At 41.9% G+C, this 17371-nt stretch overlaps 1 protein-coding gene across 1 annotated transcript in view; it reads right to left on the bottom strand.

The window, feature by feature from the left end:
• MANBA (mannosidase beta) overlaps positions 1–17371 on the bottom strand; it is a 66179-nt gene that overhangs the window by 26815 nt on the left and 21993 nt on the right. Inside the window, exons 4-8 of the mRNA XM_075849762.1 lie at positions 11511–11678; positions 9204–9327; positions 7234–7409; positions 3287–3397; positions 1264–1415 (exon numbers count right to left, since the gene is read on the bottom strand). Of these exons, the coding sequence (XP_075705877.1) occupies positions 1264–1415; positions 3287–3397; positions 7234–7409; positions 9204–9327; positions 11511–11678 (731 nt within the window). The remainder of the gene's footprint in view (positions 1–1263; positions 1416–3286; positions 3398–7233; positions 7410–9203; positions 9328–11510; positions 11679–17371) is intronic.

Below are 17371 nucleotides of genomic sequence, written 5' to 3'. Positions count from 1 at the left end.
CGATCTTTTTTTAATGCAACAAAATGCTTAATTTAAACAAATAAAGACGACAATTGTACAATCGGTGTGTCATATTGTGTACAAAACATGGGATGTTACTGAAGGAACATTTACCAGTAAACAATACATCTCTTTTTAATGATTGCAACTTATGAGGAGGTCAATACTTTTTAGTAACCGATATAAAACAGCATAGCTTATTCAGAGGAGTCTTACAAAGTCACACTGTATGAAAAACTAGTAGTAGAAAGAGATTGGACATCAATCCCTTTCTTTTACTATGTAAGTAAGAGCGAACCCATTGGGACGGACTATTGCATGTTAAGCTGAAATTGACCAAACAAGTGATCATCTGGCACTGCTCCTGACCCATTGGGGGAATTTCTTAACATTTCTATGCCAATTCTCTGGCATAGAAAGTCGCAAACGGCACAAAAGTCGCAAATTTGCAGTACAAATTGCGACTTTTCTGCCATTTCCGCCTCCCACGGCACTTTTCTAAAAATCTCAAGTTATTTAGGAGTACCGCGGTGCATGCAAATCAGTATTTTGTAGCAGAGAGAAGAGTTCGTGCCACTAATCCATTGAGCTAGGGTGGGAATATGGTCATTTATCTGGAGTGGGGATTTGTGCAAGAATATAGGCTTGATAGTTAAAGAAGATCTAACAAGTCGAGTATACAGAACCGAGGGATCAGGGGTATGCCCATAATGTTGTGGAGGAACTTAACCACCTGAACCCATAAACTCTGAATCTGGAAGCTTTGCCAGAACAGGTGATAAAAGGCGCAAGAGTTTTCTTACAGAGCATCTCTCTTTTCTAGAACATAGGGATGAGTGGGGTCCCCTACATGAGTTCCATATCCCCTAATAAAACATATGGACAGGGGTTGTCAACATGACACAAGCCCTTCAACAAAATCATAAAGGAAGTCAAAGAATTCTTGGTCAGGTGGATGTCCAAAGAAAAGCGAATACCCAGACATTTCTCCGCTGCGGATTTTGCTGCAAATCCATGGCAAAATCCACATGAATTGCAAACTACCACAATTAATCCACAGCAGACAGGGTATGCTGCAGATTGTTTTCCGCTACATGTTCACTAGCATTGGACTGTAGTCTTTTGTGCATTTTTGGTGCGGAAACCATATAAAAAAATTCACAACAGATCCACCACATCTGAATGTGGCCTATTATCATTTATACTAAAGCTGCTAAAACTGTTCTATACTCTAGTGCCAGATCAGACCGCAATACTCATTACTTGTTAGAGTTGACTCTGTCTTGAAAAGAGTCAACTGGTATCCAGTTGGATCCTTTGAGGAAAATGGGAACTCCATTAATCTTTATGTAGAAAGACAGCCCAGGAGAGCCATCAATTGGCTCCTCAACAAGTTCAACCGTCCGAAAATAAATCTGCATAGAAATAGAATAAACACCTTAGTACAGTTTAAAGAAAAAAAATCCCAGAAGAATAAAGCATATTGATTTACTGTGATAAATGATAATTGAGCCACTGTTGGTATGATTGCTAAATATGTATCGGATAAATAACCAGGATTTGTCCAGTACATAAATCAGAAAGGCAAAGAGACAGATTGAACAACATGCAGTAAAATGGGTGTTCCAATCCCAGAATGTTATGGCAGATCACTGGATGCCATAACATTGTGATCAGTGGGGGTCCGACCTACTGATTCCAAGCACGAAGGGCAGCTCCATTCAATGCAGTCTTCACAATGGATGGCTGGGAGAGTCAGGCTGTGTTCACACGACCACATTAACGTCCGTAATGCTAGGAGTCCCTGCCTCTCTGCAGGACAACTGTCCCGTACTGTAATCATGTTTTCAGTATGGGACAGTAGTTCCACGGAGAGGCAGGGACTCCTAGCATCGTACATAACTATGATGCTAGGAGCCCGGCTCCTTGTAGTGTGTTCGGTCCGGGACTTCCGGCCGAAATACGTCCGTCCATTACGGACGTTAATGTGGTCGTGTGAACCCAGCCTCACTGTGCAGGGAAGAACTATAAAAGAGCAGCAGCCCTTTCATTTTGAGGATCAGCAAGCGATGAAATATTCTAGCTATCACTTCTTGTGGTGGGAAAATCCATTTAAAAAGTAACTGTATTTTCGCAAAACATTATGTCAAAGAGACATTTCAGAAGTTTTGGTTGGCGGGGTCCACGTGCGGAGATGCTTAGATGAAGGTGCAGAAGTGTCAACATTTTTGCCCAAAAAAGAAGCTAACAGGAGGTGGTATAAAGTTAGGCAGAAGTGCCTAAAGGTGCGCCAAATTTATCATCCAGCATGAGCCACTGTACTAAATTTGGCGCATCTAATCTAATTCTTTGCCGTCTGAATTTAAAGGGGTTTTCTGAGTGTACACTTTTAGGTTGTCGTTAATTCTAAGGTTCTTCACACAAACTTTCTAATTTTCTTACTAATTCCCAAGTGTCCTTCTTCTTAGCTCACTTTGTGCGCCACGTGACCCATGATCTCATGTTTTCTTCAGCTTCTATGGACGTGCCGTATACCCATCACATGGGCTAGGAGCCGATAGTCCCAGCCCAGTATACAGTACATCACTAGTGATGTTTCGTTTTGGGGCGTGTGTTTTCACAGTGGAGAATGCGCATGTGCGGTCCCCGTTGCACTCTCTATGTAACCATACATGTGTGGTTCTTGCAGGAGCACATGACCTGCTGGCTAATGGAGATTGAATGAGTGGGAATTAAACAGATTGATTTGAATTAATTGGACAGAATGTCGAGTAATAATGAGCGAGAGAGAACTGCACTGGAAAAACAGGGAGGAGGATAATGCACGCTGCTTAGTCCTCCTGCACATGGCCGAAACTGTGTGCACGATCCGTGATTATGGCACGGACGGGCCGCGGAATATCATCCGCAGGCCGTCCGCAATTACGGACCGTGCACACATAAAATGTGCATTCATTTTAATGAGCCCGGACCACAATTGCAGACCGTATAAAGACATGTCCTATTTATTTTCAGTCCGGGCAATGCACGGACCTTGGAAACCACGGTCATGGGCATTGGCCCATAGTTTAGCATGTGTTTTATTCGATCCACAATTGCGTAATCGTGTGCATTAACGGAAGTGGTGCCTTTGAGCGTGTACGGCATCATGGGTAATGTAGTCTCAGCAGAAAGTAATAAAATGCCTCTCAAGCCGTGTCAACAAACGGCAGCATAAATGACTGAGAATGTACAGGAAATAGCTTCTGAGCTTTAATGACATGAGAAGTAATTAAAATCTACAAACCTTAGCTGCTTTTTCAATGATGTATTTACCACCGAAGTGAAATGTGACAGACATATTGTAGCTTGTTTGAAGTCCATAACCATTTGGCCACCACAAATTTACAGATGAATTCTGAAATAAAACAAAAATAATGGATCAAGCAATAACTAGCTTATTTCCAAAAACGAAGATCTGCTCGGGAGAACCGTTGGCCTTCAAGTAGGGCTGGTCAATTATGACCTAATTTAAAATCACGATTAACTGAGCGTATAACCTCGATTGCGATAAATAAACTATTTTAGGCCAAACCCCTTTTTGAATGCCACGCCCTTGAATTAATATAGATCCCCTGAGCCTGCTGTATACTACTGTATATAATAGAACCCCTGACACTGCCCTCACACAGTAGAATGCCCTATACAGCCACAATAGTGCCAAATAAAAATAATAAAATGCATGCCCACCTAACCCCGTTCCAACGACGACTGGAGGAGTTCCCTCCTGTCTGTGTGGCCCGGCGCATATATATCCCCGAACAAAGCGTCTGCAATGATCTGGCTGGGAATTTCACTCCTAGAGGGAGACCCAATGGTGCCACCTACAGGGTGGGCTGCGTATGGCGCTACCTGCAGAGGGGTGACGTAGCATTATCTACAGGAAGCAATGTGTGGCACCATCTACTGGGGGCAGTGTGGGGCACCATCTACAAGGGGCACAGTGTGTGACACTAGCTACGCTGGTTTTTATGCTACTAGTAGTGGTCAGCACATATTCAGAAATTTTGGAAAGAAAGCCATGCCCATTAGTCACACCCACCAGATAAGCCATTCCCCCATAAGACACCCAAGGTATGCCGCTGCTGTGCGTCGCGGAGGCCCGACTACGGCTGCTGATGGTGGGTCATGTGACCCGACTCATCCATTAGTGGCCAACAGAGGCGTAGCTAGGGGTTAAGAACAGGGGGGGTGAAACACATCTGAGTGGGCCCCAACCCAGTGGGCTTCCCAAACAGTACAATGCCCCTATAGTGCCTCCCCACACAGTATAATGCCCCTATATTGCCTCCCCACACAGTATAATGCCCCTGTATTGCCTCCCCACACAGTATAATGCCCCCAGAGCTGCCCCAATACAGTATAATAACCCCTTAGTGCCCCCACACAGTATAATGCCCCTGTAGCTGCCCCCACAGTATAATGCCCCTGTAGCTGCCCTCCCCACAGTAAAATGCCCCCATAGCTGTCCCCACACAGTATAATATCCCCATAAGCGCCACCTCACAGTATAATGATCCACAGCTGCCCCCACACAGTATAATGCCCCACAGCTGCCCCCATGCAGTATAATGCTCCCATAGCTGCTTCCATACAGCCCCAATAGTGCCCAATGAAAAAAAATACAATAAATACTCACCTATGCCCGTTCCCACAAGGGGTGGAGATCCTTCTGCTCCTCTGGTCTGTGCAGTGTGTGGTTCAGTGCAGACAGGCGTGATGACGTCACTACATCGTGCTTGTCTGCTCCTAGCCACTCACACTTCAGCGCTCATGGCAAAGTGAATGCTGGAGCAAGGAGCCGTGAGCTCCTTGCTCCAGCATTGATTTCAACTATATCTACGCCCTGAGGACACAGATACAGTTCAAACCTGGGATATCAGTTAGTTGCTTGCCCCCCCCCCCCGAAGGTCTTCATACAAACCCTCAGGGGGTCATGACCCACAGTTTGAGAAACCATGCCTTAGAGCAGACATGGGCAAACTACGGCCCGAGGGCCACATACGGCCCGTTAGGCTTTTTAATCCGGCCCGCCGAACTTGTCCAAATCATAGTAAAAACCTCCTTTTTTTTCCCCTTTCCCTGCAATGCCCACGTTTTCCCAATAGATGGCGCACTCAAAACACATTGACCGTTGTCCTTAACGCCGAAGGACGGATATATCCGTCCTCAGCAGCTGCTAGTTCGCGCAGGAGGACGGATATATCCGTCCTGTGATGGCGCGGGTACTGCCAGTGTACCCACGCGATCAGCGGCAGGAGCACGGCTGTTATACACAGCCTGGCTTCTGCTGCAACTGCCGGAATCGAAGCGCGCTCCGATTCCGGCAGTTTAACCCATTAAATGCCGCTGTCAATAGTGACAGCGGCATCTAATGTGTTTGACAGAGGGAGGGAGCTCCCTCTGTCACCCGATCGGCGCCCCCGCAAACAAATCGCGGGTCGCCGTCGGGTTTCCATGACAGCCGGGGGTCTAACAAAGACCCCCAGGTCTGTCTTCCGCAACTGCCTGTTTGGCGATGCCGGAGGCATGACCTAACAGGTTGCCTGTCAGTTTTACACTGACAGGCAATAATGCTTTGGTATACTAAGTATACCAAAGCATTATATATGCGATCGGCACATCGCATAGTGAAGTCCCCTGGTGGGACTTAAAAAAAAAATGTCAATCAGTTAAATAAAGTTTGTTGAAAAAAAATAAAATAATTACAGTCAAAATCAAATAAAACTACTTTTTTTGCCCAAAAAGTGGTTTTATTCAGTAAAAGTGTCAAAACAAATAACACATACACATATATGGTATCCCCGCGATCATAACAACTTGACCAATAAAATGAACACATTAATGAAACCGCCGGATGTACGGCGTCCAAAAAACCCGCAAAAAACAACGGCAAAATTCTCTCTTTTCTCCCATTCCCCCCATAAAAAATTAAATAAAAGTTAATCTATAAGTCCTATGTACCCCAAAATAGTACTAATGAAAACTACGCATTGGCCCGCAAAAATCAAGCCCACATACGGTCACATCGACGGAAAAATAAAAAAATGACGGCTCTTGGAACGCGGCGATGCAAAAACAAGTAATTTTTTTCTAAAAGGGTTTTTATTGTGCAAACATAGGAAAACATATAAAACCTTTACATATTTGGTATCCTCGTAATCGTGCCGACCCGTAGAATAAAGGTAACATGTTATTTATGCTGCATAGTAAAGGGCATAAATTTATAACGTGAAAATTAATGCTGGAATAGCTGCTTATTTTCAATTCTCTCCTAAAATAAAGTTAATAAAAGTTAATCAATATGTTATAAGCATCTAAAAATGGTACAATTACAAAATACAACTCGTCCCGCAAAAAACAAGCCCTTATACGGCAATGTCGACGGAATAAAAAAAGAGTTACGACTCTTGGAATGCGACCGTGGAAAAACAAAAAATAATCCTTGGTCATTAACGTGCAAAATGGCCCGGTCATTAAGGGGTTAATGTGGCGCGTATTTCTCTTTATTTCACTTTAATTTTCACTTCGTTTCACGTCACCATTAAGCCCTTCGGTTTTCAAAGAGTACAATATCAGCCGTCACTTTGCCACGAAGCATGCAAACTATGCTAGCAAGCAGTCAACACAAGAACGGGCGGCTACTGCTCAGAGGTTGGCAGCTAATTTACAGAGTCAACAGAACTTTTTTCTTGATAAATCACAGTGCGTATGTTATTTTAATCTATTTACATTTCCTCCTCCCAGTATCTGCGAAATAGTATGTAAATGCCATATCTTGCATATTCCTTGAGACAAATTTATTAACTGATAAGGGCTATTTTTCACATTTGAAAGACAGTTAATAAATTGGGTTGTAGTGTTCTTACTGTGCTATGAGGTTTGCACACACTACATTTAATGCTTTAGTATATCCGGCCCAAACACTCCCTCCAAATGCTCCTGGCCCGGCCCCTCTGTCAAATTTTAGAACCCATTGTGGCCCGCGAGTCAAAAAGTTTGCCCACCCCTGGGTTAGAGGAACAAGCTGCGAAAGGACTTTCTCAATTAAAAGGGGTTGTCATGTTCATTTCTATATAAATATTTTCAAAACATGAGCACCATCCATTACTACATTTTCAGAAGGGGGTTCTTTGCTGACTGCACATTTATTCATCTGGAAACGAAAGTTTGTTAAAATACTTTCAGCATTACCTTATTGATTTTTATAATTATTTGATATGCCTGCTGACCAGGAACAATACTCAAATCTTGGCACTGGTCAACCTGAAGTTCTGGTATTCTGGTGACTACGTGTCCTGGAAGGATATCCACGGTGACTGCATCAAACACAGGTTCAATGACAATTACCCACTGGGATGTTGCATTATCTGAATAACAGATACAATACAAAATGGATAATTAAATTATCAAAATACCAAAAGAGCAGATCTAAAATAACTCAGGGGGATAAAAATATATGCCGCAATATCAAAACCAGCATTCCATTATGAGCTTTCCGTCGGAGGAACACATCAACGGAAAGACAAACAAAAACCATAGATTACATTACCATTAATTTCAATGGTAATGCTTCCATTGCTAATGGTCTACGTTGGTTTCCATTCCATAAGGTTTCCCTTTTTTGGACGGAATCAATAGCGCAGTCGACTGTGCTATTGATTCAGTCAAGAAACGGAAACCTTACGGAACGGAGACAAACGTAAACAATAAGCAACGGAAGAATTACCATTGAAATCAATGGTAATGCAAACGGAAGCTATGGTTTACATTTGCTTTTCCGTTGCTGGGTTCCCCTTACGGAAAGCTCCGATGGAACCCATTAATGGAAAGGCCCTAAACCTAAAGAAGACAGCAAAAAATCAAAATAGCTAAATTCAAGCACTGCCAGCAGTTGAATATGTTATTTACTACAATACAAGCATGTTCAATTTGCATGGTAGGATTATTTCTGATGCTGTGGACAGACTAGATACCAATTGTCTTTGCTAGAAAGCAGTATAAGTGTATGTGCACACACACTAATTACGTCCGTAATTGACGGACGTATTTCGGCTGCAAGTAGTGGACCGAACACAGTGCAGGGAGCCGGGCTCCTAGCATCATACTTATGTACGATGCTAGGAGTCCCTGCTAGGAGGACAACTGTCACGTACTGAAAACATGATTACAGTACGGGACAGTTGTCCTGCAGCGAGGCAGGGACTCCTAGCATCGTACATAAGTATGATGCTAGGAGCCCGGCTCCCTGCACGGTGTTCGGTCCGGGACTTGCGGCCGAAATACGTCCGTCAATTACGGACGTAATTAGTGTGTGTGCACATACCCTAAGGGTGCAAACACATGTGGCGTACTTAAATTGCTTTTCCGCAGCGTAAAAATATGCTGCGAAAAACTACAATGCACATGGTAAAATTATTCTGCAATGCAGATAGATTTCTGTAGTTCCTGCACAGCAGAATATTTTTCCCATAAGCATACATTGTAGTTATCCACAGCGTAAAAACAATACAAGTATGCCACGCGTGAGCGCACGCCACACACAATCAATTCACGTTTTTTTGCCATTATTTTAAGAAAATTGTAAAAAATAAATAAATAAAAAAAACAACAACAACTACAAGCAGCGTCAGGGTCCATTCTTCGACATTCATAGCAGATTTGACAAGAAGAATAGCACTGTATTATGGAGTTCGATCATTAGGAAGTCAGAGTTTTCCTTTCTAATAATTTCTAAGTGAATCATTCAGGTTTTTTCATTTATTTGCCAGTCTCCCTAAAGACTGGATTCTCACATTGCGGATGCACAACGGCTGAGGCATAAACAGTGCAAGTGCTTTTACCAATTTGAAAAGCAAGCCGATCCACATGTAGGTGCGGTTTCAGCTGCATTGCAGGCCCCGCTGAACCCAACCTTAGTGTTTACATAACCGAAAGCGGTCTGAGCTTCTGAATACATAAAACTATAAAGGTAGTGAAGCTACTGAAGTACAAAAAGGCAGGAGCATGTATTTATTCTTCATTTCTGTGACCACCACCTAAGTTAAGCAGCAGTGTATAGCTAGCGGTTCATGATCTTCCCTACATAAGACAAATACCAGTCACGCAACTTTTCTTTACAGTGAACTTAAAGAAAGCAGAAAGCTCACTTGAGAAACACTTACCAAACACAGAGGTGTATGAAATATAGTTTAGGTGAACTACATTATATGCTTCAATTCTTATATCTTTCCATATGCCCTGTGTAGGAAATGAAGGGCCCCAGTCCCAGCTAAATGAACACTGAGCCTGCAGTATAAAAACAGGAGGAAAAAGTTAAAAGATTAGCAGTAGTATAGTCAAAGAAACAATCTTGAATCTGGTCACATTAGAGCACAGTAAATACCTGATCAATGCTTTATATTAGGACTAGGCGATTAATCTAATTAATTCGCCTTAAAGGCCTCTGACAATTCTGCTCTCTAACAGAATCGTTAAATCGATTCCCTAGTGGCGCTGTCGCACCGTGCTGCAGGGGAAAGCTCCGCGTCATCACCTGCCTGGTCCGCACTGACGCCTCATGTGCTCCCGGCTGTGCCTCGATCGATTCACACGACCGCGAACTGGCCGTGAAAAACGGTCCGTTTGTTGATCGGATTTCCCGGCCCGACCACGGCACATGTGAATGGGACTCCTGGCATCAGTCATTTATGATGCTAAAAGTCCCCGCTTCTCCACGGAACTGCTGTTCTGTAATGAACAAAGTGATACAGTACGGAATAGCAGTTCGTGGGAAAGCAGAAACTCCTAGCGTCGGCAACCTCTAACCGGGGTTTCCGCTCCAGGAGGAGCCCGTCGTCACTGTCTATATACGGACAGTGACGACAATGGCTTTCCCAAGACAGGAGTCCCCAGCTAGAGATCTTGCGATGCTCTGGCAAGGGACTCCTGTCTTGGGAAAGCCCTTGATGTCATTGTCCATATATGGACAGCAACATCAGGGTCAGGGGCTCCCTCTAGAACCCACCCGGGAAGAGCATCGCAAGATCTCTTGCCGGGGACTCCTGTCTTGGGAAAGGCATTGATGTCACGGTCCATATATAGACAACGATGTCAGGGGGTCCTCCTGGAGTGGAATCCCCGGCTAGAGCGTTGCCGACGCTATGGCAGGGGATTCCGCTCCTGGAGAAGCCCCTAGCATCACTATTCATTTATGGGACAGGGACGTCAGGGGTTCCTCTGGAAGCGGAATCCCAGGCCAGAGTGTCTGCAACGCTGTAGCGGGGGATTCCGCTCCTAGAGGAAGTAAGATAGTGCTATCTACAGGGGGGTGCCATCTACATGGGCACTGTGGCACTATATGGGGGGTGTCGCACTATCTACATGGCCGCTATGTGGGCTCTGGCACTATCTAAAGTGGACACTGTCACTATGTAGGCACAATCTACAGAGGCAATGTGGTGTTTTCAGGGAGTTTGGACAAAAAACCTGACAAATTAAATCCATGGTCGGGCCGGGAAATCCGGCTGACACATGGACCAATCCTGGTGGTGTGAATCCGGCCTTAATGTAATTTATTTATTTAAAACACCATCGTGGGGCCGGTACTGGACAGTGTCCTGCTCAGCCCTCCAACGCTATAATGTAATCTCTCCCCACAGTGCCCCCTCGGTGCTATCTGCCTGGCCCTGCTGCAATTTAGACTGCTCTCGTCTGCAATGTCAGAGTTCGGCTCAGGTGGTGACGGGCAGATGGGAATGTTAGTGCACGCAGTGCAAAATTGATTATAGATTCTGCTAACCTGTTCCCTGCTGGGGAACACAGAAGTTATAATCAATTAGATAGACATTTTTCCAATTGTATTTCTGATAAAGTATTTGCAGTAGTTAAAAGTTGTAACGTTACGTACAATTATTATAGTCATATATATGTTAAAAAGTTATTTGTATAAAGAAAATATTTTATTCAATTATCTCTTGGTATTTTTTTCAGTTTATTTAACAGTAGTAAGAAAACCGAGATTCAAACCGAAAATTGGTCAGTGTTGAAAAAAAATCTAGATTTTATTTTTTGGTGAAATCGCCCAACCCTACTTTAAATAGAAAATATTATTATTTTGTACAGATAGCCACCCAATTTTGTATAAGCCCACCTCACCCTACTACTTCACCCAGCCTATCCATACGTCGACCTAAATGTTGCATCAAATTCTTAAAAACTTGATTTTTATTCTTAACACACAACACAGAGTGGAAAATTCCACACCAAACGATGCTCAATTTATACATTCTCTCATAAAGCAAAACATACCAATGCAAATAAGATACTGTATCATACAACATGAGAAGCAGAAGCGCATTTAAATCATCACTCAAGATACCAAAGACTTAAGTCAGTAATAGCAATTACAGATCTAATATCCTATTCCACAATTACAATGAAACTGAAATAATATTGAGGCAGAACAGTTAAATATTATAACAGGGTTTCACCTTTCTTATAAAGTTGACATGACAGTCTCCATTTTGAACCTTTGGTGGGCAGTCTGGAGGGATAGAATAGGCATGTTTTGTGCTCTTTTCCTTCGCCCATTCTACAGCGGACTGAAACTTGATTTCGATGTAATTTTCCTTTTGGATTATTTTGGTTATATCTATAGTCTGTGAGTGGAAAAACATATTGACAAGTCTCGTTAAGCTTAAATGTAAAGAAATAAAGTCATTCATAGAGGTTTTATTATTTTAAGGTCTTAAAATTGATATACTCAAAAGGAATTAAAATTTAAGATCCTACATTTTGTATTAAAGGCTATGTACACCTTTGAAATAATTTTTATATATATTTTTTTTTATTCAAATTGTCCATCAGTGTGATTGGTGCAACTTCCTAAATACATTTTATTGAAAACTATTTTTACTTTTTGAGATAGAGCTGCTTTGTATACTGTATACAGAGCAATTGTATCTAGCGCTGAAACCTGTATCTGTCAGGTCAGTGGCACTGACAGGTTCAACAATCACATCTAAGTTCATAACTTAGATATGATAGATTACAGGTGGATTCAGTGTGTTAGAGACACACGGGACCCGCTGTCACAGAACCCGTCAGTGCTGCTGCTGTAACAGATTCAGGTCTTAGCAAATGATACAGCTGCTCTATATACAGGATACAAAGCAGCTGTATCTGAAAATAACAATTTTTAATAAAATGAATTTAGGAAGTTAAACTAGTCACAATATATATATATACACACAAAAGAAATCCCACAGCACACCGATGGTTCCAAAAAGTATGTTATTTATTCCGTCAACAGCTGCAACGTTTCCGTCCTGCTATAGGACCTTTTTCATGCTTGAAAAAGGTCCTATAGAAGGACGGAAACGTTGCAGCTGTTGACTGAATAAATCACATACTTTTTTGGAACCATCGGAGTGCTGTTTGCTTTCTTTTGTTTATGTCTTATAATCCACGGATCTGGATCACCTGCTTGCACACATTACCGTGTTGGAATCTGTCGCAGAGTGCTGCTTATCTCTACATTATATATATATATATATATATATATATATATATATATATAATTTGAAAGTTGTACATAGACTTACAAAAGTCTGTAGACAACCCCATACATAGTATTGGCGTAGACTAACTGCACTGCGTTACATAAGACATGTCCATTTAAAATGCAGTGTAATGAAGGGAGCAAACCCCTGAACTGTGCCTCATGTTTCCTTTTCTGAAAAGGCAGACTTCATGTCCAATTTTGTAGTGTATACTGACTGTAGCACTTCTGCTCCCAGGTACTGAAACACAAAAGAGTTTACACAGTATTCCTTAAAGGGGTAGTCCAGTTTAATCAAATTAATGTTATTTTTTGTATAATTCAAAAGTTATATAATTTTCTAAAATACTTTCTGTATTAATTTCTCGCCGTTTTAACCCCTTGAGTACCCAGCTCATTTTGGCCTTGAGGACCAGACCCATTTTTTCAAATCTGACATGTATCACTTTATGTGGTAATAACTCCGGAATGCTTTTACCTATCCAATTGATTCTGAGATTGTTTTCTCGTGACATATTGTACTTTAGTTTAGTGCAAAAATTTGGTCGATAAATTCATTGCTTATTTGTGAAAAACACCAACATTTAGCGAAAATATGAAGAAATTATGATTTTTCCAATTTGAAATGAATCTGCTTGTAAAACAGATGGTAATACCACACAAAATAGTTACCAATTAACATCTCCCATATGTCTACTTTATGTTGGCATCGTTTTTTGAACATCCTTTTATTTTTCTATGACCTCACAAGGCTTAGAACTTTAGCAGCAATTTCTCATATTTTTAAGAAAATTTCAAAAAGCTATTTTTTCAGGGACGAGTTCAGTTCTGAAGTGGTTTTAAGTGCCCTATATATTAGAAACCCCCATAAAACACCCCATTTTGAAAACTGCACCCCTCAAAGTATCCAAAACAGCATTCAGAAAGTGTTTCAACCCTTTAGGCGTTTTACAGGAATTGAAGGAAAGTAGAGCTGAAATTTTCAAATTTCATTTTTTTTTACAAAATTCATATGTAATACATTTTCTTCTGTACCACAGAAGGTTTTACCAGAGAAATGCAACACAATATTTATTGCCCAGATTCTGCAGTTTTTAGAAATATCCCACATGTGGCCCTAGTGCGCTAATGGACTGAAACACAGGCCTCAGAAGCAAAGGAGCACCTCTTGGATTTTGGGGCCTCCTTTTTTCAGAATATATTTTAGGCACCATGTCAAGTTTGAAGAGGTCTTGTGGTGCCAAAACAGTGGAAACCCCCAAAAGTGACCCCCATTTTTTAAACTACACCCCTCAGGGAATTTATCTAGGGGTATAGTTAGCATTTTGACCCCACAGGTATTTTGCTATATTTTCTGGAGTTAGTCTGTGAAAATGAAAATCTACTTTTTTTCTGGAAAAACGTAAAAATTTCTAATTTTTGCAAGAAATAAAGGAGAGAAAGCACCCCAACATTTGTAACGCAATTTCTCGCGATTACGGAAATACCCCATATGTGGTAATAAACTGCTGTTTGGACCCACAGCAGGGCTCAGAAGGGAAGGACCCCCATTTGGATTTTGGAGCTCTGATTTTACTGGAATGGTTTTCAGTGCCGTGTCACGTTTGCAACGCCCTGGAGGGACCTAAACAGTGGAATCCCCCCAAAAGTGACCCCATTTTGGAAACTATACCCCTCAAGGAATTTTTCTAGTGGTATAGTTAGCATTTTGACCCCACAGGTTTTTTGCTGAATTTATTGGAATTAGTCTGTGAAGATGAAAAGAGAGGTTTTTTTGGGAAAAACACAGAATTTTCTAATTTTTACAAGGAATAAAGGAGAAAAAGCACCTCAACATTTGTAAAGCAATTTCTCCTGATTACGGAAATACCCCATATGTGGTAATAAACTGCTGTTTGGACCCACGGCAGGGCTCAGAAGGGACGGAGCACCATTTGGATTTTGCAGCTCAGATTTTGCTGAATTGGTTTCTGGGGGCCATGTCGCATTTGCAGAGTCCCTGAAGTACCAGTACAGTAGAAATTCCCCAGATGTGATCCCAATTTGGAGACTATACCCCTGAAAGAATTAAATTAGAGGTGTAGTGAGCATTTTGAGCCCTCAGGTGTTTTATAGATTTTATTAGAATTAGTCCGTGAAAATTAAAACATTTTTTTTTTCCAATAACCTGTAGCTTTAGCTCAGAATTTTTCATTTCCACAAGGAATACAGGAGAAAAGACACCCCAAAATGTGTTACACAATTTCTCCTGATTACGGAAATACCCCATATGTGGTTGTAAACGGCTATTTGGACATACGGCAAGGGTCTAAACGGAAAATGTGCAATTTCGTTTTTGGAGTGGAGATTTTACAAAATTTGTTTTTGACGCCATGTTGCATTGCGCTGAGGTACCAGTACAGTGAAAACTCCCGAGAAGTGACCCCATTTAGGAAACTACACCCCTCAAGGAATTCATCTGGAAGTGTAGTGAGCATTTTGACCCCCAAAGGTTTTGCAGAAATTAGTGCACAGTGGATGTTGCAGATTGAAAATTGACATTTTCCACATATATGCTATTTCAGTGCCCAATGCGTTGGGCCCAGCTTGTACCACTGGAGACATATGCCCCATAAATTGTTAAGCGGTTCTCCAGAGTACGGTAATACCCCATATGTGGTCATAAACCGCTGTTTGGGCACACTGCCAGGCCCAGAAGGAGCGCCATTTGGCTTTTGGAGCGCAGATTTTGCTCGGTAGTAGTTTTGTTTAGTGTTTTACTGGTGTTTCAGTTTATAATGTGGGGGCATATGTAATCTGTGCGGAGTACATCAGGGTATATGTAAGTTGGGCAGAGTACATCAGGATATATGTAATATGTGAGGAGTACATCAGGGTATATGTAAGCTGTGCGGAGTACATCAGGGTATATGTAAGCTGTGCAGAGTACATCAGGGCATATGTAAGCTGGGCGGAGTACATCAGGGCATATGTAAGCTGGGCGGAGTACATCAGGGTATATGTAAGCTGGGCGGAGTACATCAGGGTATATGTAAGCTGGGCGGAGTACATCAGGGTATATGTAAGCTGGGCGGAGTACATCAGGGTATATGTAAGCTGGGCGGAGTACATCAGGGTATATGCAAGCTGGGCGGAGTACATCAGGGTATATGTAAGCTGGGCGGAGTACATCAGGGTATATGTAAGCTGGGCGGAGTACATCAGGGTATATGTAAGCTGGGCGGAGTACATCAGGGTATATGTAAGCTGGGCGGAGTACATCAGGGTATATGTAAGCTGGGCGGAGTACATCAGGGTATATGTAAGCTGGGCGGAGTACATCAGGGTATATGCAAGCTGGGCGGAGTACATCAGGGTATATGTAAGCTGGGCGGAGTGCAACAGGTCATCATAATAGGATGATGTAATAATGGGGAGAATGAATAATAAAATTAATTATCCCTGGATAGTGACGTACGCTTTGAACCAATCCTTCATGCACAGGCCGGATTATTGGGTGCAGGAGTCGCACTTCTAAAGGGTGTCTGTGGTGTTGTACAAAATATCCGCACTCCAGTATTGCCTAATCTTTGACTTCTTCACTAGCCCCATATGTAGCACAGACCCCAAAACGTCATAGTTTCCGCTGCATTTACAGGGTCTACCAGTGGGGGCTGCAAATGATGACGTGGGGTTTTAGGTGAAGAACTGCTGCACATATAAATTAGTCTGGGCCGTCGTTTTGCATTATTGCGTTCCAAGAGTCATAACTTTTTATTTTTCCGTTGATGAGCTATGTGAGTGCTTGATTTTCATGGGACGAGCTGTCGTTTTTATTAGTATCATTTTGGGGTACATGCGATAATTTGATCAGTTTTTATTCCATTTTTTGTGAGGTGAGGAGACCAAATACCAGAAATTCTTTCACTATTTTTTTTATAATTTTTTACCGGCGTTCTCTGTGCAGTATGAACAACATGTTTACTTTATTCTGCGGTTCGATACGATTATGGCAATACCAAATTTATATCGTTTTTATGTTTTACTACTTTTACAAAAAAAAACACACACTTTTTTCTAAATAAAATGTTTTAGTGTCACCATGTCCGGAGAGCCATAACTTTTTTATTTTTTTGTCGACGGAGCTTTGTGAGGGCTTGTTTTTTTGCGTGACACACTGTCGTTTTTATTGGTACCATGTTTGGCTATGCGTGACTTTTTGATCACTTTTTATTCCATTTTTTTGGAAACAATGTGACCAAAAAAGGAAATTCTGCCATTGTTTTTTATTGTATTTTTTTACGGTGTTCACCGTGCGGGATAAATAATTTGATATTTTTTTAGGTCAGGCCAATACGAACGCGGCGATACCTATTATGTCTAGTTTTTGTCTTTTTTTTCTAATTATAAAGGGCTTGATCAGGGAAACAAGGCGATTATTGTTTTTATTACGTAAAACTTGTATTTATTTATTTATCTAAAACTTTTTTTTTACTTTTTATTTTACACATACTAGGGGACTGGAAGATCTGATCTTCTGATCCCCTGTACAATACACTGCACTACTTCTGTATGTACTTGTGTAGTGCAGTGTATTGTAACTGTCACTTTACAACTGACAGTTGAGCCTATTACGTCCTGCCTTGGGCAGGATCTAATAGGCTCCCGTACCTGGCAACCAGGAAGCCGTTGCTAGGCTTCCTGGTTGCCATTGCAACCATCAGAACCCTGCGATTTTTCGCGGGGGGGGCAATGGGGTGCAGAGGGAGCCCCCTCCCTCTGTATCAATCACTTAAATGCCGCTGTCGCTAT

Source organism: Rhinoderma darwinii, chromosome 1, assembly GCF_050947455.1.
Source record: "Rhinoderma darwinii isolate aRhiDar2 chromosome 1, aRhiDar2.hap1, whole genome shotgun sequence".
In the NCBI taxonomy this organism is placed as follows: Eukaryota; Metazoa; Chordata; class Amphibia; order Anura; family Rhinodermatidae; genus Rhinoderma; species Rhinoderma darwinii.
Note: the sequence above shows the minus strand (reverse complement) of the source record. Positions and strands in the feature narration are given on the sequence as shown.